Below are 22,717 nucleotides of genomic sequence, written 5' to 3' on the forward strand. Positions count from 1 at the left end.
TGGGCGCGGGGCGTTAGTAGCCTGTGCCTCTTGCTTTCCCTGCCTGAGGAAGTGAGTTGGGTGCGCCCTTAGGCGCACACAACCCATATATATGCGGTAAGAGCAGAGAGGATATTTTGGTAAGTTTTTAAGAAATTTCTTTTTTATTTTTTTTCTGATTTTCATTTTTGTTTTTACAAAAAGTTTTCCTTTTTTTTTGTAAATTAAAGGTATTTTTGTCATTAACTATGCTCACTAAAATTTTGTATGACTCACATAACCAGGTTGGCAAATCCAGCCTGAATGTACCTCAAACTTAAGGCGAGCCACTTCGCTTGTTTAGGACCCAGCCAATCTAGTTTATACGTCGCACGTACAACCAAATTTGTATTGGAATGGTTGGGCTTTTTCGACCAAAGGTTATATGTGAATGTCATCCATAAAAATGGTGTCATTTTCCTTTTCCATTTTATCCTTACTAGGGGTCACTCTTTTAGTAGTTGAACATGGGGTTTGCATAGTCATGGTTCATGAAGGTTTTATAGTACACAATGTTCAATATGTCCTGATTTTGGAGCAAGGGATTGGGCATGGTTGATTGGACAGCCAATGGTGGAAAGCCAATCCCTAATTCCATTCCTACAGGCAACCCCTAGTGCACCGTTAGCACGCCAACACCACCCTTCATGTTAACTGTGACACATAATAAGTATTTTTTGTTTTATGTGATTTTATTTGTTGTTTTGCATGGGAGGCCATTTTTGTCTTTCTCTAAAAAGTAATTTTCCAACCATTTCGTTTCCATGCTTATAGGTTTTTTTTTTTTTCAACTTTTTTGTTAAGAGCTGCACTATCTTCATCGTTAAGGTCGGCCTCCATGCAAGTCAATGCATCCTTATAATGGGGACGTAGCCTCTCATTCCTTACCAGCAGGTAGGGCTGGGCCCTGGGTCTGGGTCGGGGAGCTGGTGGGGGCTTGGGACTAGGCCCAGTTTGGGCCTAGCCCCATTCGTTCGTTAAGAATTAAAAAATATATTTTTTTAATTTTTTATTTTAATAATATATATTTATTACTAATAAATATATTTATATTTAAAAAATTATTTTATAATTAAAAAATATTATTTTATTATAACCGAAAAGGGCCAGTCGAGCCTGGACCTGGGTTTTAGATATCGGGCCGTTCCCGACCCGCTTTTACCGGGCCGGGTGGGCCTGATGCCCACCTCTACCAATAGAGGCAGAGGGAAAGGGGGGTTCGCATGGGCTTGGCCGCACCTTAAATATTTTTTTTTAATTTAGATGTAAATTTTAGAAAATTTTATTTGTTTTATATAAAATTTTTAAAATTGATATTTCAACCGTGTCAAAATTTAGAAACTTTAACTTCACCCTTCTATCCGGTATGGTTGTTTTGTAAAAAGTTTCTTATTAACATGGTGGACCTACCTTGCCTGCTTGGTTTTGCAAAAAAGTTTCTTCTTATGGTAGACCTACCTTGTTTGCCTCTTACAGTCCGACAACGTTTATCTGATCACATGCCAGATAATTGAAATGATACATATGGTACTACACATTTTAATCTATTGCGATTCCATTTACTAAATGGAGATGTACTCTTCTTGTAGGTGAAGTGATAGCTTGACGCCGCTATAATGCATTAGATGGAAACACATATGTGTATGTAGAGAGAGAAAGAGAGAGAGTTACATCAACTATTGACAATCAATATAAATTACATCATACTAGTATGATTTACTCACCTTAATTGCTACGATTGAAGCTATAGCATATTAAGAGATATTCCACACCACATCAACTACTAATAATTAACAGAAATTACATCTTATTAATATACTTACTCACCCTAAGTGCTACGATAGAAAGTTGCATGACCAGTATAGATTCTCATAAGTGCATTTGATCGAGAATTTGTATGATGTCATCCACGGCATTTGAATGACCGAAAATGACATGGTCTTTTGTTCACAGCAAGGATGCAAGGCCCACAGCAGCCACTCCATCATGGCAGAAGATGCCAATGTTCAGGAAGGGAGCCAAGGGGGGTCATCATGGGCCCTAACCCCACCTTAATTTTTTTTTTAAATTTACATGTAAATTTTTTAAAATTTTATTTGTCCAATATAAAAATTATGAAAAATGATATTTCGGCTTATATCAAAATTTACAAACTTTAATTCGGCTCCTTCATGAAAAAATTATAGCTCCACTCCTGGATCCAGTAACCTTGAGTGCTTGATTTTGACAAAGAATTTCTTCTTTGATATGGCGGACCTACCTTGCCTGCCTCCTACAGTCCGATCAGACGCATATGATCACATGCCCACATCATTGAAACGATAGAGAAGGTACTTCACATTTTAGTGTACTTTAATTCATTTACTAAATGCTTCTTGTAGGTGAATTGATGACGACATCGTTGAGATAGCCTAGCTAGATGGCGCTATAATGCATTCGATGGAAACAAACACACATAGGGGTAGAGGTAGAAATTTTTTTGTTGCAGGAGCAAAACAATGATTTCAAAATGTTAACAGTGACCGAAATAAAAAATTTCAACTTATATATATATATATATATATATATAGATATATATATATTAAATTAAAATTTTAGATTTAGATAAAATTTTTAAAGTTTTTAAAATTTGAGTGGGTGACAAGGCCCTTATATATATATATATATATATATATATATATATATATATATATATAGAGAGAGAGAGAGAGAGAGAGAGAAAGTTACATCAACTATTGATAATCAAGATACATTACATCATACTAGCGTGCTACTATTGAAATTATATCATACTAAGAGAGATTCTGCACCACATCAACTACTTATAGTTAACAGAAATTACATATTATTAATGTACTTATTCACCCTAAGTGCTATGATGGGAAGTTGCATCAGAGATGTAACTTCTCATTTGTGCATTTGACCAAGAATTTGTATGTCATCGTCCACGGCGTTTGGATGACCGAAAATGACACATTTCTTTGTTCCCAGCAAGGATGCAAGGCCCATAGTAGCCACTCCATCATGGCAGAAGATGTCGATGTTCAGGGGCAGGGCCAGCATGGGCCTTGAACCCACCTTAAATTTTTTTTTTTAATTTTCAGTTTGTATATTTTCCCCCCTAAAGGCAGCCACTCAAACAAGGGCCTGCATTATCATACTTGTGCTTTTAACCCCATCTAGAATGCTAACTAAAACTTTAAAAAAAAATGTGAGACACACAAAACCTCTTTTACCACGCCATTGTCTCCAGCCCTCTCTCTCTCCCCTCCACTCCACCTAGACCTCTCCCCTCTACTCTGGTCGGGCTCCGCCGCATAAAAGCTGGATTTGGGCCATTTCGATGCCCAAATTCTGAGTTCGGGACTTGGGCCCAGGCCGGTTACAATAAAAAAAAATTATTTTTTTAAATATAAAATATTTTTTTATATAAAATAATTTTTACTAATAAAATATATATTTTTAATTTATTTTTATCTGGGAGTCCTATCGAGCCGATTAGGACCCTTTTTTTGGGCCTGGCCCATTACAATAAGAATATTTTTTAAATATAAAATAAAAATAAAAAATATATATTTTTAATCCCGTTAGAATGATCCAGATCTATTTTTCTAGGCCTGGGCCTGATGGAGTCAAGTACTGGGGTACCCGTTGGGTACCTATTCCAATATCATTTCATTTTCAAATATGACATATCCAATCTTTTACCCGATCAAAGGAAACAGCCAAAAGTACATCAACTACTGAAAATTAAAAGAAAATACATATTATTAATTTAACCCTAAGGATTGTTCTCATATGTGCACTTCACCTCCGCGTGTAGATGACTGAAAATGAGACTGCCGTTTCTTATCAGCGAGGATAAAAGTAGCCACGCCACCATGATAGTCACCATGGAAAAGAGCCGAGAACACCATCTCCGCTGTTCCCCCGCTGCCAATAGTTGGCTATAGAGTTTTAACGTCAGAGAAAAAAATAAACTTGAGCACCTGCAGAATGAGGAGCCGTGCTACGAGGAATGGAGGCACTCCTGTACACCTTCATTCTTCATATATGACAACAGTAAACTGGCAAGTTTTTTTGGGTTTCAAAATCCATTGGTATGGTTGTAAAAAGACGAAGACAAGAACAAAGAGATTGCGTGCTACTTTTTCTACTTTACGAAATCAAAATTGACACCGACACGGCGTCTTCGGTGCAATGAGACGTTCGATCGTGCTTGATCGAGTGGCCCATATTAAACACTGGGTCAAATGGGTGGGAGACACACAAAGCCTCTTTTTTTTTTGGATGCCATTATTCCCAGTCCTCTCTCTCCCCTCTACTACACCTAAGTGTCTCCACTCTACTGTGGTCGGGCGCCCCCATAAAAGCCAGATTCAGGCCATTTTGATGCTCGAAACCTGAGCCCGGGCCTCCACCCAACCCAATTATAATAACAAAAAGTATTTTTTTAATATATTTTTTTAATATAATATATATTTTAATAAAATATATTTTTTATCAGGCCGAATCGAGCACTATCATGCTGATCAGGACCTGTTTTGCCGGGCCCGGCCAGTTTCAATAAATATAATTTTTTTAATATAAAATATGTAAAAATACATATTTTTAATAAAATAAAATTATTTTTATTTTTAATGAAACTCGCTTTTGAGGTAAAAATGAACGAAAATAAAAGACTTCTATTCTATACTACCTACAGTTCAATTGGTCAGAGAAGGAATTGATATTTTGACTTGGAGGAATTGGGAAATGGTTTGAGTTATTGATTTTTTTTTTCTGCTACTTAGCTCAAATCACCTTAGGTTCTTGACGTAGCATGTGTTCCGGATTTTGTTTTATTTTTTGAACGATTTTCACATGATTCTTGTTACTTTGTTTCTTCTGATAGCTACATTTAACTTTGTCCTTTTTGAAACTCTTTGCAGTTGGCCTTCATTGTTAATTTTATCAGCGGCATATTCTTTTGAATTTGTCATTATATCTAGAAATCATGTTGGTGGGTTCATGTTAATCTATTTTTTCTTTGGGTAGCAGATGGGATTCTGATTTTATTAAAAGAAATTTTTCAATTTTTTTATATATATTAAACTAAACTAGTTTAGATTTACATATAAATTTTTAAAGTTTTTAAAATTTGAGGGGACCAAGGCCCCTCTTGGCCCCACTTCCCTTTGTCCCTACACACAAAGATATATATATATATATATATATATATATATATATATATATATATATATATATATATATATATATATATATATATAGAGAGAGAGAGAGAGAGAGAGAGAGTTACATCAACTATTGATAATCCAGATAACCATGGAAAAGAGTTGTGACCACCATTTCTGCTATTCCCCTGCTGCATGTTGATCTCCTTCCATGCCCCTCGTGGCCTCCATTACCTCCCGTTTGCAGAATCTCTGCTAAGAACATGGCCAAACTGGTTGACTATTGTTCTTCTGTGTACTTGATCATCAAATAATCAAAATATATGCATTATCATAACATTATACAAAACAGTGTTGACTATCTCATGATAATGAACAATCAACTACGTCCAGCCGGCATCCTCCTCATTCTCTGATACGTTATTAGGTGCAGCATCTTTCTCACTGATTAATCGTGTCAATAATTTTTTTGTTAATCACCTCATATTCTTTTCATGTTTCAGGCATCGTTCCACTTTTGCACAGCAGCCATTTTCATCTGCCTACTCTCTCGCCTCCTTTCCCCAACCTCCCCTGCACCCATACCAACATGCACCTCACCGGCACCCTAAGTGCTACAATAGGAAGTTGCATCACAAGTATAATTTGTATGACGTCATGCTCGGTATTTGGATGACCGCAAATGACACGCTCCTTTGTTCCGGATGCAAGGCCCATAGTAGCTACTCCATCATGGTAGAAGATGCTGATGTTTAGGGGCAGAGCTAGGGAGGCCAGCATGGGCCTTAAACCCACCTTAATTTTTTTTTTTAAAAAAAAAAAATTTTACATATACATTTTAGAAAATTTTACTTGTCCTATAAAAAAAATTTGAAAAATAATATTTGAGTCCATGTCAAAATTTAGAAGTTTAAATTCAGTCTCCTTTATGAAAAATTTCTTTGTAACCACTATCCCTGCTGTTCCTCTGCTGCATGATGATCTCCCTCTGTGTCTGTCGCGGCCTCCATCGCCTCCCTTTGCAGAATCTCTGCTAAGAACATGCAAAAACTGGTTGACTATTGTCTTTCTGTGGACTTGATAACCAAACAATCAAAATATATGCATTATGGTGACATTATACAAAACAGTATTGACAATCTCAGGATAATGAACAATCAACTACATCCAACGGGCATCCTCCTCATTCTATGGTACGTTATTAGTGGAGCATAAACGAATCCAAGTTATCCACAACATGATAAGGGCTAACGTTAGAGGACTTTGCTGCATTGTGTTCACTCAGCGACTGGAGATGTAAATGGTTTGATTCGGAAAATCTAAATACGATTCACTAGAAATCAAATTTGGTGAGTTTTTTGTACTGCCAAAAGAACCAAATATTTCAAAAAGACATGGCAAATGTTTATACCATAATGCACAATTATGAGGGCATGCGCCCCTCTGTTCGTGCGCATGTTCCTGATGTTAGGAAGGTTGCAGCTTATTATATTGTTAGTCATTTACGCGAAATGGCGATTGCATAACCGTCCCTGAGGCGTCAGAATTGTCAGGTTTTGTACTGCCAGGCGCAAAATCGTAATTAGTTGAAAGAAGTGGGGCGTTATCGGTCATTTTCTGCACAAGTCAGGGACATGTGATAGAATTAAGTATTTTCCCTCAGGAAGCTTTGGTCATTTCCAATTCGGTTCGGGGCGACAAGAAGGTCCAGTTCCGCCGAAAAGTGGAGACGGCAAATCCCCACGTAGGGGTGAACAACGAGCCCAGTAACTCGAACTCGGCTCGTTAAAGCTCGGCTCGAATGCAAGTTCAAGCCAGCTTTTCTACTCAATGAGCCAAGTTCGAGTTGATCGTTCGGCTAGTTCATTTTATCGAGCCGAGCTCGAGTTCGTTTAACGAACCTCGCTTAACCCAACTCCGCTCGATAACTGGGATATTTATGTGTTTCGTCATTGATTCATCTACATTTTTTCATCTTTTTCTCTCTCATGCTCGACCTCGAGGCTCTGCCTCTGCCGCTGCCCTGAGTACACCCTCTCTCTATCTACCGTGTTCTTCTAGTTCTGCTTCCTCCTCCTCTTCTCCCACCCACAGACAGTCGTTACTTCTTCTTCCTCCTCCTCTTCTCCCACCCACGGACGGTCGTTACTTCTTCTTCCTCCTCCTCTTCTCCCACCCACAGACGGTAGAGACGGTTGCAACTTCTTTTTCCTCCTCCTCTTCTCCCACCCAAAGATGGTCGCCTGAGTCAAACATCTTCTTCCCATCCCAAACCCTAACCCCTACTCCTAGCCATCATTGCAGGCCCTCCACCGTCCCCTCCACCGTCCGAACCATCCCTCTGGCCACCATTGCCAACCTCAGCCCCGTCCTCCTTCGATTAGCACCGACATCCGGCGATTGATGGAACGGTTGATGGCAACCAACAATGGTACTCCTCTCTCTCTCTCTCTCTCAATCAGTGAAAACATTGTTTCTGAAACCCTCTCTCCCTCAAGTGGGAGATGGGTCCTTTAGTGCTCTCTCTCTCTCATATTCTCTCAAACCCTCGCCCGACCAAAGGTCTGCTCTCTCAATTGCTAGAGCAAGTGTTTTGGAAATTGAAACCGATTTTAGGTTTTGAGGCTTTCAATCGTTCTTTTTATTCTTTTAAATTTTTATAACTTATGATTGTTCTTCTCCTTTGCAGAACTACCTTCTGCTACTAGCCTCTTCTTCCCCCTTCCACATTATCATCTACTACTGTCGTCTTCTTCCCCCTTTTATTCTGCTACTGGCCTCTTCTTCCCCCTTCCACAGTAGCATCTACTACTACCGTCTTCTTCCCCCTTTCACTTCCACAGCAGAAGCATCTGGAACTACTGCCGTCTTCTTCCCCCTTTCACTTCCACAGCAGAAGCATCTGGAACTACTTCCGTCTTCTTCCTCCTTCACAGCATAATCCTTCCACTTTCACAGCAGAAGCATCTGGAACTACTGCCGTTCTCCCTTCCACAGTAGAAGTATCTGGAACAAGCAAATAATCGAGTTAAACGAGTTGATCGAGTCAATATCGAGCTCGAACACAATCAATCGAGTCAAGCTCGAGCTACCATTGTAAAGCTCGACTCGAGTTCGAGCCGAGCTCGAGCTGGCTGAGCTCGGGCTCAACTCGGCTCGTGTTCAGCCCAATCCCCACGCTTCCCAGGTGGTGGTCTCCGCCGGAGTCGTGCACTTTCAGTACGACCACGACGCCTCTGGGCCCACCTAGATCCAGGGGAGGCTACTGACATGGCGCGTGGGGCCCGGCCCGGAGGACGTGAAAAAGAAAGAGGTGCAAAGGAAGGTGGACGAAAATATCCCCCTTCAAGCAGCCATATGTGGACATTGAGCTTGGTGTGAAGGGTGTCGTGTATGGTTCAGACAACGGTCCTCTTGAAAATTTCATCACGCGTAATATTGGCGAACTTCTCATGCAAGTACCGCATAATTTAGCCTCACACAATAAATTTCTTTTTATTTTCCCAGTCTTTCTTTTTACAACAAAAGTTTATTCAACAGAAAACAAAGCATTGTTCAAAGCCGATGTCCAATAGATGAGATGATTTGGATCTTTAGCTTCAAGTCTGATCCACGTCGTTCTTTCCTGAATACAACAAGTATAAGGTGAGAACCGTGATGTTTCCCCAACACCACCACCAATAAGATAATAAAACAATGTCACATAAATGGAAAATTTGCAAACCTACATATATATTTGTGGCATGAGAGAGCATCAAAATTTGTTTCACAAAATACAATGCGTGTATTCTCAATCAAACCAATTAATCGATAAATTATATTATGTTCATAAATCATAATCATTTTCAATAAAAAATATGAAAAAAGATAAATATATTTTTCCATTCAGACTTAATTCATTTAGAGATGAGCATTAGAAAAGAGTTCATGATTTAACTCAGTTTGAACTTTAAATACGAGTTTAAAAACTATGCCAATTAGAATAGTTAATTTTTCTGGAGTGTTGTTAAGATGTCAGGAAACAAAGATTCAATTTTCACTGAAAAATCATTTAATAATAATTTTTAAATTTTCGTTTATTAAACAAGGGTTGAATTGGACAAAAAAACCATTATAATTGAATATTTATTTGAAATTCAATATAAAATCAAATACAATTTGTATCCTTTGAAAACTTTTTTCTAACAACGTAAATCTATTAAGAAGAAATGCTGAAAAGCTCAACTACATTTGAGTAATGATGATTTATTAAAAATTCAACGACCCAACACCATCCCAAAAAATTGTAGAATTCACAAGTATGGAGTTTTATCTCTATTGCAATGAATTAATAACCAGAAATCCAATAGCAAAGTTTTTTAAGGAGAACAAGCACGAAGACGTTATATTTCAATCTCAATAGTTCTAATTAATTTTTGACGTGTGAATTTGGAGAAATTAATCTTTGATCACAGTCTGTCAGAAAACAGAATACACTTGGATTTGAAAATAAGGCCAATTTCAAGGAATTTTTACCAATAAACTATAAATCCATTTTCCACGAAATTAATGTGGCAGTTTGGTATAAACATAGTGTATGCATCTCTTGAAGTTACTTTTAAACAGAATAAAGACTCTAAGCAATACATTCAGCTTGGTCACTCTTCAGTATCAATATAAAAATGAAAGAAAATTGAGGAATTGTCCACACCAGCCTATTGTGGCTCCACCACTGCTTGCTCCTTCTTATTGAGGAGCGGTGATAACTGTGGGAATAAAACCATGGTTGTCTGCCTAACAGCCATTACCTACGACCAGTATTCATACCCCTTTAGGTCTAAGTTGCAATAGTTTCTTGTATACTTTTCACTTTCATTCTAAAAGGCATGCATCAATCACTTCTTCGCATAATAGCAGAAGTTCTAGAATACGTTGCTGTAGCTGACTAGGCGCTGATTGTGCAGGAAGCATGAGGTAGTGATGCAGTTACGAGGAGCTTCACTACCCAACCTTGAAAAGTTACACCAAACAATGAAAAATTGATGGAGAAAATATAATAAGCATTGAACTAATGGTGAATCAAGCACCATAACAATGATTGGACAGGGAAAGTGGAATTAGCAAAAGGTTAGGGTTTTCTAAGTCTCAAATGTCTTACTCTTCTACGATAAACAACTATTACAAACAAAAGAATAATGAGTGCTGAAATTTTAACAGTATCTGAATTGATTTAGACACAAATGTTGTTTCGGATCAGTCCATGATCTACAAATACAGATCTAGATAATGTGGATTTTGTCTGTGTTTGGAGCCACGCTCGGCCATAGAGCATGGCTAACAGATTACTTCTAAAGCATAACATAAGTTATTACTTCCAGGCCGTTAGCAATAGCAGGATGAATTAGACAAGGGGTATAAAAGAATTGATGCTCAGAAAAGATTTTTGGTAACAACAAGCATTATTTGTGGAGCTAAATGATAGCTTTCTATTGGCAATCAATTCAAATAGAGCATCTTAAGGCATATTTAGGAATGAAAAGCCTTACCTGCATTAATCTCCATCACAACATCAGGTGATGGCTTGAGATGTTGGATTTGAAGGCATGCTTAGATGACACAACCAACTAGCAATAGAAATAGGATAACTGACCAAAATGATACTCCAATGATGATCGGCTTCATATTTCTTCCACCATTTGGTGGCGGCGGAATTGGGTCATCTTTGATCTTGTTTCCTGTTATACTGAATCACAAAGGCAATTAAAGATACTCAAACCATGCTATGAATGAAATAATATAACCCAATTTCAGTTATAGTATTTTTAGTTTTTCTATTCTCAGAGAGATCTGAATGGTCAGAGAGAGTTGAATGATGATGCTGGGCTGGCTTCTGCAAAACAAAAAAGAAAAATGCCCCACTTACTTTAGTTGTATCTTTTTATTGCCTTTCAAAGATGTCGGTAAAGGTCCAGTGAAATTATTGTATGCCAGGTTCCTGCAATTGGTCAATGAAAATCTTGTCATAATAATGTCCAATTGGATATTAAACTCCAGTTGTACATTCACACTATATGACCGCACTCAGATGAGGAAAGTAGATTGAGCATGCTACAAATTCAGCATAACTGACTGACTTACAAAGATAGCGTAACCCACAGAGATTTCTAAAACTATGACAGCAATCTCACCTAATGAAACCTGAGACAAAACTCATTTTACTCACCTCAAGCTTGAGGATCAAGTGACAACTTCTCATTTAGTCGTAAGTTTAAATTGGCAGGCTTAAGATTATAGAAATATGAAGCCAACAAGCAAATTTATTTGTGAAAATGCAACGTAAATTAGTTAACAGCTCGTATAACAATGGGCGTTGTAGTGCAAATCATACAAAAAAACACATACATTCATGACCCCAGCTTCTCTTTAGCATCTCCCTCAACTATGATGCATATTAATAGACACTTAATTAATTCGTACTTGACTTGCTAGTCCTATTGAACACGTTGTGGTCGGCTCATTAGCTTATTGTTTTGTGTGGAAATGAGAGTGTTACAAGCCAAACCCGGTTGATGCATGAGCTACAAATGTCCATTCGTTGGTCTACTTGTAACTCTATAGAAATTATGGCCTCAGTCCCTTTGAAGGCTGTAAACCTCCCTTCATCCTGAGCTGTGCGGATGACATATGCTGCAAGAGTTCTATGCCTCACTTCCTTTGAAGCTTACTCTTGGTCTTGCAACCATTAAACTCTCAAGAGTTCTTTCAGCTTGCCCATCGATATGCTTTTATTGCAAAAGTTGAGGCAGAGAGAGAGAGAGAGAAAACACATTGCGAGAAAGAAGCTACTCACCCAGGCCAACGATTGCTGAACTACTTGAGATAAAGCATCCAGTACAAATTGTTTTAAGTAGCTTTACTTTAAGATGGAATTTTGTTCCTAAAAACTGTACTCAATAAGGTTTGTGCTTAATTAAAACACTAGGACTTCTCTAAGGTGTTGCAACCGCGAATAGGGACGAAGCAGCTTCTAATCATGAGAACAACCACAGTGGGAGACAGTGTTTCATATGGGCTCCAGACACTACTTTGGGGGCCATTTCATTGGTCATGGTCCAAATTTGGGAGGTTCAACTGTGGAGAGTTGGGGTTGGGGGAGCTTCAACTAAACGATAAGAAAGAAAGCAGGATAGCTTTGAACAAGCAATCAAGAATCGAAGCCTTAATAAAAACTCTATAGGCTTGAATTGAAGAAAGTAAACTTTAAGTTTCACGTCATGAGCTGGCTTTCAGAATTTATTGAAGCTTTTTCATGTGACTAAACTCACAACTCTTTCAAGGAAGGAAATGTCCCCAAGAAGTTTGGAATTTGTCCATTCAAGCTGTTGTTACTCAAGTCACTGCAAAATCAGAGTTGAGGTTCAGTGAAACTCTACATACTTATGCAAGTGGAAAATAAACCAAGCATGACCATGTTTTTCTCACATTATCTCAAGTGAAGTCAGGCTGCTGAAGTCCAGAAGGGTGCCTTCCAAGCCCGATCCACTAAGATGCCTAAAAAAGCAAAGGAAAATGGAAAGAATATTAAGAAACTTCTTTACGTCAAAATATTAATCATGCATATGGGTTAGAAAAAAAAGATTTGTATCATTGCATCAAAATTATTGGCCAATATACTTCATCCAAGTTTCAACTCGGGGGAGGAATGCAGGTAACAATTAAGGGACTCAGATCCACGGTTATGTACCGCATGCTACTTACAGTTCAGTAACACGTGGTGGATCATCAGCATTGCAACTGAGCCAATCCCAGGTGAACCCTACGGGAAGGCATGGATCGCCTGCCCACAGTTGAAGTTGTTGATATTGTTCCTGTAACATCACCAATGCGTTCACTGCAAACCATTGTAAAAAAAAAAGAGCATTGTGCTCAATCTTCTAATGAAACGAAATGGTAGAAGGATCTTCAGTTAGCATTTTCACCAAAATTTTCAGAAACTTGGAGAAGTGGTTAATCTTTTTCAATTTCCTTAGAAAAAAAATGTGTAATAAGAAAAAACATTACTTTTTCTTGCTTTTAACAAGAGGCATAAGTCGGTCAAAGCAATAAAATGAACGTACTTTGTATTTTTTTCCCCAAAAAGCAGCCACTCAAATAAGGGCCTATATTATCATACTTGTCATTTTAACCCCATCTAGAATGCTAACTAAAACTTTTAAAAAAATGTGAGACACTCCACTTGTATCACAGTTACAAAACAAATGATTCATCTTAAATTAAGATGGTTTAACCTAGCACCTCTTTTTTATAGGCCAGCAAGGGTGAAAAGGTGTCAGAAAAACCACATAAAGCCTGTACTCTAAAATACATATAAAGATCAGAATTATTGTGTGTTTGTTGATTATTATATAGGGACTGAATTATGAGTTGTCTAACTAATTTAATGACTACCTACAAAATGTTACGTATTTTGTATAAATTGGAATATGACACCTTGTGAACGATAATTAAATAGATCAAACAACTGATATATGAAATAACAAGGCACTTTTATATTTATATAAGTTTAGTAAATATAACTTATATGAACTAGTTGCAAATTGTCTAATCAACTTGATTGATGATTTATAAAATGACATGCGTTTATTTAATACGAGAGAAGAAAGAGAGAGACCATCATGTGCGTTGGTTCCATTAGCGAGTCCTCGCTGGACCTTGAAAACTTCCATTGCGTTGAGGATTGGAGGAAGGGATGCATTAGCTGTGTTGACCAAGGAAATGTTCGATCCAGCAGTCAAGTAATAACCGTGACTGTAGAGCTCAGTCACAAACGACCCATAATCAGGGACTATAGGATCACTTTTATTTCCGTTGCCATTAACAAGGAAAATGAAGGACCTGCTATTCTTTCGAGAAGCCGCCCGTAACACTTCCATGAAATAGAAAATGAAGTAATAGGTAGCATCCTCCGAAAATATTCCTGAAGTTGGCACTGTCAGATTCCTTGCCTTACTCGAAGCTGGGGTTATGGCGTGGACCAAAGCCTTCCCCGGAATATCCGTGAAGTTTTGGATGAAGCTCATGTTATCTCTCGCCACAGTAACCACGCCCTCGATCTTACCACTTGGATGCCACCAACGATCATAAGGGTCATCCGGGTAGCTGCAGCCAATGCAAGAACTAAAAGTTAAAGTACTATTTTTTCAACTACTTTTTGTCCCACGTACTCTTTGACCCGTATATCTACTTTCTTTTCATTTCACAACCATCTTTTCTACCTTAAAATCGGTCAATCTCATTGAAGAAAATGAATTGAAAATAAGGATGTTCAGACTTAGAGAGTTGTGGTTGTAGTGTCCATAGTGCCAAATTTCCCCCTGTTGGTTAATGGGAGTGAGGGCCATTTGGTTTAAGAGATCACCTCCTTCCTCCAGAGGGAAAGAGAGTTGGTGCGTCCAACAGATGTGCACTAAAAAATAAAAAGACAAGGGGGAAGTTGGGGTGTTTTTGGATAATTTTCAAAAAGAAAAGTCTTTTTTTGACTTTAACTTTTTCACTACCCTTTTCTATCCTCATAGCGGTTTTCCTCTATTTAGTGACCGGGGTATTCTGGTCATTATAACCAGCTTAGCTTTCTTCATACTTTTTTTTTTAATTGTGATGAGGATGCTTACGATAAGTTAGCATCATCAAACTGTGTAGTCTATTTTCTAAGCAAAGGATGTTCTAATTATGTTTGTTAATGACCCAAGATAAACCTCTCTCGTATCTAAAGACAATATATCATCGAAGAGTTTGAAGGAGGCGCAGGAATGGTGACACATTCCGAAAAATGCTTTATAATTGATTAATATAAATCCGAATCAGCTCGGAAAGGTAAGCATATTGGACAAATATATATCTTTCAAGTATCCGGGGCTGCCTTTGCTGGTAAATGATCTGATCGATGAATTTGCGTTCTAGGTGATTTCCAGAAATACATTTTTTCTATATTATTTGTGTGTTTGTGTGTACAGCAATATTAATTCAACTTCCACCATGAATAATAGCATCTATTTCTCTCCTTCACTTGCAGGCTTGATTTGTGGTAAGCATTTAAAGAATAAACAAGTAGACTTAAAAGTAGATGAAGTTATAATTGGTAGAAGTCAAAACCAATAATATATACATGAATATACATGTGTGTGTAGTTTGATGTCATGGCGGGGTGGGGCTTTGGTTTTCATGAAATTAACAAGAAGTTGACCAGGAAAACCAATGACAGATCGCTTTGGTAAGCCTAACACGTAAAGTAACTGGTGCCAGACTTGGTGTTTAATGCTGCAGATAGTTTAAAGTCTTACTAAATTTTACTTTTTCATGCAGTTATCTCTAGCAAGATCGTAAGATCAAATGAAAACTTAAACAACCATTCAGGATGTGCATGCCGCTCAAACCCACTTCTATAGTTTTAGTTTGACGCGATTTTGAGTGGCTTGTATAAAGAAACAAAGCACAATATTAGCGGATAGACAATATTATAACCTGCCATTTCTACCATAAAAAGAATTCTGATTTTATATCCGATACAAGGCTGCTGGGAGATAGCGCTCCCGACTTTTATTACGAATTATTAAAGCACATTTTATAACACAGACTGTATGAAAGGATGAATATTATTAAACCTATACTGCATAATATGAAAGATAAAACAGAATTTTGTGCTAAGTACAACATTAGTAAAGAGCACTTAAATTTGTCCGTTCAAAAACGGGTTTGAGAATTGAATCTGTGGCTGTCAATTCAATAACCAGCTGATTCGGCTATTTAACCGAATTGGGAATAATTAAAATAAATGAATGAAAAAACAACTGACATTATTGAAAAACAGTAAAATGCTCAAATCATTAGAAAAATTGTTCAAAAACAGAACACTACACTCTATGGTCGGCTACCAATTATCGAATCAGTCCAACTGATGGGATTCAAATCGACCCATTCATGCTGACTATTTCTCAACTTCAAAGCCATAAAATACTCCAAAGCCTTAATTACTACGGATGGAAAATTAAAAAATACGATTTTTTGAATTTTTAAGACGGAGTTCCTGCAAATTGCCTCCAACCCGACCTCCTCACGGTTTACGTGTCTTTTGTTCTTACCTCACCCAGGCCTTCGCTCCGAAGGCTATCCTGCTCCTTCGCAGAAGAACGTCTTCTTGGTCGTCCGTTTCGTACATGCTCGGCTCAAATTCCCTGATTTCAAGAGTGGAGATGAAAGGAATCTGGTCGGGCGATGTCCAAGCAACACAGACGCTGATCTTGTCTCCCTTGGGTCCATATATTACTTCCCAATAATAGGCGTCGGTAGAAGAAGTGTGCAGAGTCACCCAAGTGTTGCCATCGAATTGAAGATTGAAGGAAGGTGGCGATGACTTGCCGTCGTAGTTGCCATAGAAGAAGGATGCCCGAACCATGTGTTTCTTGCCCGTGGCTACCCCTGCTATCACATAGCAGCTTTTCTTCTGGGAGGGAAAGTAGCGGAGGCTGTTGAGCTCTTGGGAATATATACTGGAATTCTGGACTTGGGCAGCTTTCCCTGTCATAATGTAACCGTCGTCGCCCACCCATTTGATGCCTGTCCCATCGATGCGGTTGCCAGTTCCTCCGCAGTCAATGCTCAAGAACACTGAAGGAAACAAAGGAAAGGATCACCGGTTATGATGCATGAATGAAGGGTGTCCTTTCCACGGGGATGGTTCTAGGGTTCCTCCAAATCAAATTCTTCCCTTGTATGAAAGTTATTGAACTCCATAGAAATGCCACTTTTCAAAAACACTAATTCGGATATGCAGGAGAAGGAAACCACATGTGTAAAGTGAGCTCCCAATAGAAAGTTGTGCTTGATGTCATTGCAGGAGGGGAAGCTAGGAGAACCAATTATGTGGACTATACATGTGGCATGTGTATTCTTGGTTGGCAACTAAAAAAAAAAGCCCGAGGAGAGATCCAGAAAACACTTACATTGATCAGCAAAGCAGGAGAAAATTTGGATCGCAATACATAAGGAGAAAAGTTTCTCGGATCTTGCCATCCTGAAAGAATGATCGAGCGGTATACAAGCTTCAATGATGATGAGGAGACTCCAGAAGCGGAACCTACCTTTGTTGGAGATTAATTTTGCCAACGGAGACTATAATTAGTCCAGTTTGATGATTTCGGTACACGCAAGCTTCTGTGGGCGTGAAACGTAATTTTTCTATATAATATAGTCTCTCTCCCCTCTCTTTCTCTTTATATATATATATATATATATATATATATATATATATATATATATATATATATATATATATAGAGAGAGAGAGAGAGAGAGAGAGAGAGAGAGAGAGAGTGTGTGCAAAATAACCACAGATTTATGTATATGGTGTTGGTAAAATGGAGTCTCCTCATCATCATTGAAGCCTGTGCTTGTGCTTGTTACGACATGCGCAAGAGGAGGTTCCGAGCAAATTTGCTTGTTTATGTATGGGTAAAAGGGTTCACAATTTTTTAAACGGTAAAAAAAAAAAAATCTTTTGTATGTAAGCAGTTCAATGCAGTGCACACAACAAATATACATGGAAAAAAAAAAAGAGGTGGGTTGTGGTATTTTAGAATTTTTTTTATAAAAAATATATCTTTTGGACTTTTAACTTTTTTTTAACTTATTTTTGTCGGTATAGAATCGCTCTCCTTCTTACCCTTTCCATAAGGTTGTGCGCATAACCAGTTTCAGAAATATGTTCCCTTCATCAATCTCTACGGTGCCTGAACTTTGGTGTCCTTACCTTCCTTCCATAGATTTTTTTTTAGATTTCTTTTATGTGCATTGTAACAGTACATAATAGGCCATAATAAGGCAAAAGAAGTAGACATCTAAATTAATCCGTTGCAGACAATTTAAAAAAGAAAAGGTGGACATATACTTTAATCCATTATTTTACGTGCAGTTTTTTTGTATGACTTCATCTATGTGATAATCCCATCAAATTGCTAAGCTACCTGAATTTAAAATGATTATTTCTTTGAATTTCACACAAAATTAAAAAATCATGAACTTTATATAACTTGACAAAACTAGCTGAATAGTTTCGAATTCTTCGTAAAATTCGATCTACGCATCAGAATTTTGTTATATTTTCCCCTTAATGCTACACATATTGACCTTCTACACCGATACATACTTTAAATTATACATATACAATAGCATTACCTGATGAAACCATCGACATCATCTAATAATAGACAAATATATATAAGTTCTAAGATGCAACTGGACTTGGATTACTTTATTCTAAACCTGGAGGTACGACACCCAGATATTGACATTCAACATCAATACATATTTTAACTTATACAATAACATCACATGATGAAACCATCGACATCATCTAACAAAGACAAAATAAGTTCTAAATTAATATGCATAGCAGCATATAGACTTGGGTTAGTTGATTCTTTTAGCCAAGAGAAACCACACCCAGACATAGTTGATTCTTTTATCACTCGATCGGCCGCATAAAACTTCACAGCATAGTACCTCCTGTCCCAAGCCTGTGCTTGTTACGACATGCGCAAGAGGAGGTGACGCTCATGAGACTTGACCAAATGCCCAGCTGCCTACTGGCCGCGAACCAAAGCTGGTACGCCAAGACCGCTAAGGGCTGACTTGGCTTAATTGAGCATGGTCCTTCTCCATGCAAAATAAACAATAAGTCGAGTAGCAGAATGGCTACTCATGTTTCGAACTCCTCTTTGGCAGGCTGCTAGGAGCCACTGGTGTAGGAGAGGATGCCAAAATGAGCCAGATCTCGTTATCACATGACTTCTTATTTGTTTATTGTTTTGTTTAGATCCAGATCCAGGAATCCATTTTAGGTCTATATAAAGATTTTAGCCTCATTGTGCAAATCACATATCAGTTGAATGAAATCCTGATCGTTATTTGTGCTTTTTTTTTTCCTTTCATGTCCTGTTTTACATTCTCTTTTGGTTCTTCTTAGTTTAGTATGGGCGTTTACCATGGCTCAGAGGAAAAATCATCTTTCTCACTGTGTCAGCTTGGTACCAGAGCCTTAGTTTGTCTTTCTCGATCGCAATGGCATATAATTCAAGGAAAAGTTTTGAGGGTCAACAGGAAATTGTTGTGTAACACATGATAATTTTTTGTTCAGATTCACCAGAAAGATGAACTCAATCAGGGCAAAGTTGCTGCAAATCAGCAAAAGTTTTCCAAAAGGACACAAAGAACATCTCATTCTATTGAAACCCATTATTACTATTAAATCTATCAGCTGAAAACACGGCACAAGAGATGGAGCATTAGATCTAGTAGATACCGAAGGCCGTGGGATGCATATGTTACATGTCGATGAAACAGTTTTTTGAAGCTCTGACACTTTTTACCGTCAGTGATTCCTTTATTGACGATAACAAAGCATCAATATGTTACCTGAAGTAAGTTGGGTGCGCAGTTAGGTGCACACAACATTGGTATTTTTTTAAAAAGAATGTCATTTTTAGTATTTTTTTTCTTTTTTATTTTTATTTTCATCGTCACAAAAAGTTTTTTCTTGGATGTATTTTTGTCATTAACCATACTGGCGCAAGAAAATTTTGTGCATCGGTATGATCCATATAACCAGGTTCGCAAATCCGGCCCCAATGTACCTCGAACTTAAGGTGGGCCAGTTCACTTGTCTAGGACCCAGGTCATCCATTAATCTGCTTGAGCCCGTTTCTGGGCCAGTACGACTAGTTATGGTCTGGTTCTTCGAACCCAAGAACTGGTTTTAGGCCCAAACCTGCTCAAGTACTTCAGATCTATCTAAACCTGTCCCCAAACCTCATTCAAACCCCTTATTTTTACTCTAACCTGGGGATAAACTCGAATACAACATGCGAGTTGGGCTGAGCTCGAGTTAGACGAGCTCGAGCTTTGCTTGCTCGTGGAACATCCTTAGCAACGATCCCTTGTTTTTTTTCTAGGTATTGGTCAACGGCCTTTTCTTTTTCCATGTTTATTATGCAGGCTACTCAAACAGCAAAAAAGCATTATTTGGAAAAAATCATTATCCAAGGCGTCAAACACAAGCTGAATGAATTCAGAATTTAAAAAAGCAAGAAAACATTCCCACCTTATTCTAAAGACTAATTCTTGTAAAAAAGCTCCTAGCTGTTTTCTTTCTTTTCTTTTTTTTTTTGGGTGGCCACCAAACCAGCCCCTTGTGGAGAAGTGCTCTTCTTTATATTGTGAAAAATGGAACTACCTCCTCCATTTTTGTCAATGATCAGATTTAAACCACTGGAAGCCTTTATGGATAAGCTTTTGAATTTTGACGGCATAATGAAGCAGCTTTTTGTAGAAAACACAGCACAACACCCTTAATTGTTCTGAATACAATCAGGCAATGGTTCTGAATTCTTCTCAAACGAATTGAAAAGACTTTCCATCAAATAGGTATTGGGCATTATCACAGCTGCCCGCGCAACAACTACAGCAAAATGGTGTGGTGGAGAAGGCGCACGGTCAATTCTGAAAGCGGCAGGAGCATTAAAATTTCAATCTAGGGTAACTCCAAAATTTTGACTGCCACATACCTGAATACAAGAACTCTAACCGAAAGTCAGAAAGATCAAACTCCCTATGAAAGACTATATGGAAAGAAGCCTAGTTATGCTCATCAAAGAGAATTAAGATGTCTGTGTTTTGCAAGAAAACTAATACCTTCTTCAAAGTTTGATGTCGGATCATACAGATGCATTTTTTTTTTTTTTTCTTTCGGCAAAAAGCCCACAACATTTATGAAATCCAAAAAAAAAAAAATCTGTACCAGTGATGTAATTTTTTTAATGAATGAGCGCTCCCCTTCTTGCTTGCCAAAGGAACTAAACTCATGGCAGTGCTACACTTGCCAATTGAGGATCAAGTTTACAGACAACGAATTACCAGGATTGAAGAAGGCAGCCACAAATTGAAACCACCATGTCACAAATTGGAAACAGCAACAATACCTCTGCTTTAATTGCAATGTCACCCTTTCAGCTAACTGAAAACTCATAAATTGAATCTCAACCACAGAAAATTACAGAACAAATCATCTCACAGGCCAGAAACGAAAACCTTGTTCAAACACAATAGCTTATATGATCCACAAGAAAAGCCTAGCCTTAGTTCCATTGAAGGATTTTTGTCGTGGAGAAGTTGGTCTTAAAGCACCTGCTTCAAGGTCAGCCAGAGGTAGGCGCATAACCAGTTACTCTTTGCCAAATTTTCTGTCATTTGACTGTTTCTCTCAGTCTCACAAGGTCTTCCTTGTTTCAATATAAACCTGGTTCTTTTTAGCAAAACTATGTGGGATTCAAATTGGATTCAAGCAATGCAGGGAAAATTGCAGCTCTAAAAGCCAATAAAAAAAAAAAACTCATTTATCCTCCACCAAAGGTGAACCCAATCGGATGTCACTAGGTCCATGGAATAAAATACAAATCCAATGGTGAAGTGGGGAGGTAAAAGGCCAGGTTGGCGGCAAAGAGTATGCATAAGTCGAAGCACAATATTTTCATAATACATATGCACCGATGGCTAAACTGGTGATCATGAGTTGTTTGCTAGCTTTTGGTACAAAGGAAAACTAGATACTTTGTCAAATGGACGTGCACGATGCTTCTCGAATGGAGATTTGAATGAAGATATCTATGTGGAGCTCCCACCTGAATACAAAAGCAAGGAAGAAACAAGAGCTTGCAAATTAAAGAAGTCACTCTACTGTCTTTGACAACTTCCTGGCAATTGGTTTGTGAAATTCTCCTCAGCTTTTACATGTTTTGGTTTTAATCAATCCAAGAAGGACTACTCTTTGTTTACTTGTAAAAGGTCTGGAGTGTTTGTTACAGTACTGGTGCATATTGATGACTTGATCATCACACACACAGATGAACATCAAACCAGCAATTTCTAGTAATTATTTACACAATCAGTTTAAGACGAAAGATTTGGGCCCATTGAAATTATTTCTTGGAATAGAGATGTCACCCTCTAAAGAAGGTATTTATTTGTACCAAAGAAAGTATATCTGTGGTATCCTAGGAAAAACAGGAATGATCGGTGCCAAACCATCACAAGTGCCCATGGAATAGGCTAAATATATCGAAAGATGATGGAGAGGTGATGCCTAATTCTACCACTTATCGGCATCATGTTGGTCAGCTCATTTACCTGCAATTACACAACTAGATATAAGGTTTGCAGTTCATTGTTTGAGCAGATTTATGCAACTAGTGCATTATCATGCTGCATTGAAGTTGGTGTGGTCTAAAGGAGACTCTTGGCCAAAGAATCTTTTTTTCCAGCAGATAGAAACTATAAATTGACGTTTTTCAGCAATGATGATTGGGGAGCATGCATGGACACCAGGAGATCAATCACCAGATACTATGTCTTTCTTGCTGGTGCATTGATTTTTTTGAAAAAAAAAAAAATGTTGTGTCACAGTCAACTGAGTGCCGTGCACCTGCAAACCAACCGGT

At 38.0% G+C, this 22,717-nt stretch overlaps 2 protein-coding genes across 3 annotated transcripts in view; both read right to left on the minus strand.

Annotated features, from left to right (window-relative positions):
* Window positions 1-3,935, minus strand: part of LOC116254416 (probable LRR receptor-like serine/threonine-protein kinase At5g59680) — a 48,148-nt gene extending 44,213 nt beyond the window's left edge. The window contains exon 1 of the mRNA XM_031629798.1: window positions 3,830-3,935. Coding sequence (XP_031485658.1) covers window positions 3,830-3,935 — 106 coding nt within the window. The remainder of the gene's footprint in view (window positions 1-3,829) is intronic.
* Window positions 3,936-8,692: 4,757 nt separating this feature from the next.
* On the minus strand, window positions 8,693-17,298 carry LOC116255023 (probable LRR receptor-like serine/threonine-protein kinase At1g51810). 2 transcript variants are annotated; one of them, XM_031630727.1, is made up of 10 exons: window positions 17,171-17,298; window positions 16,310-16,835; window positions 14,067-14,330; window positions 13,843-13,979; window positions 12,930-13,062; window positions 12,654-12,722; window positions 12,497-12,568; window positions 11,095-11,166; window positions 10,718-10,914; window positions 8,693-8,817 (listed from the first exon to the last, which is right to left on the minus strand). In XM_031630727.1, the coding sequence occupies exons 1-9, from the start codon at window positions 17,238-17,240 to the stop codon at window positions 10,779-10,781; spliced, it is 1,479 nt and encodes a 492-aa protein (XP_031486587.1). In that variant the 5' UTR covers window positions 17,241-17,298; the 3' UTR covers window positions 8,693-8,817; window positions 10,718-10,778. The 2 variants fall into 2 exon arrangements, with proteins under 2 accessions (XP_031486587.1, XP_031486586.1); XM_031630726.1 differs by having other exon boundaries at window positions 13,843-14,330.
* Between the last annotated feature and the right edge of the window lie 5,419 nt (window positions 17,299-22,717).

The sequence above is a fragment of the Nymphaea colorata genome, chromosome 5 (genome assembly GCF_008831285.2).
Source record: "Nymphaea colorata isolate Beijing-Zhang1983 chromosome 5, ASM883128v2, whole genome shotgun sequence".
NCBI lineage: Eukaryota > Viridiplantae > Streptophyta > Magnoliopsida > Nymphaeales > Nymphaeaceae > Nymphaea > Nymphaea colorata.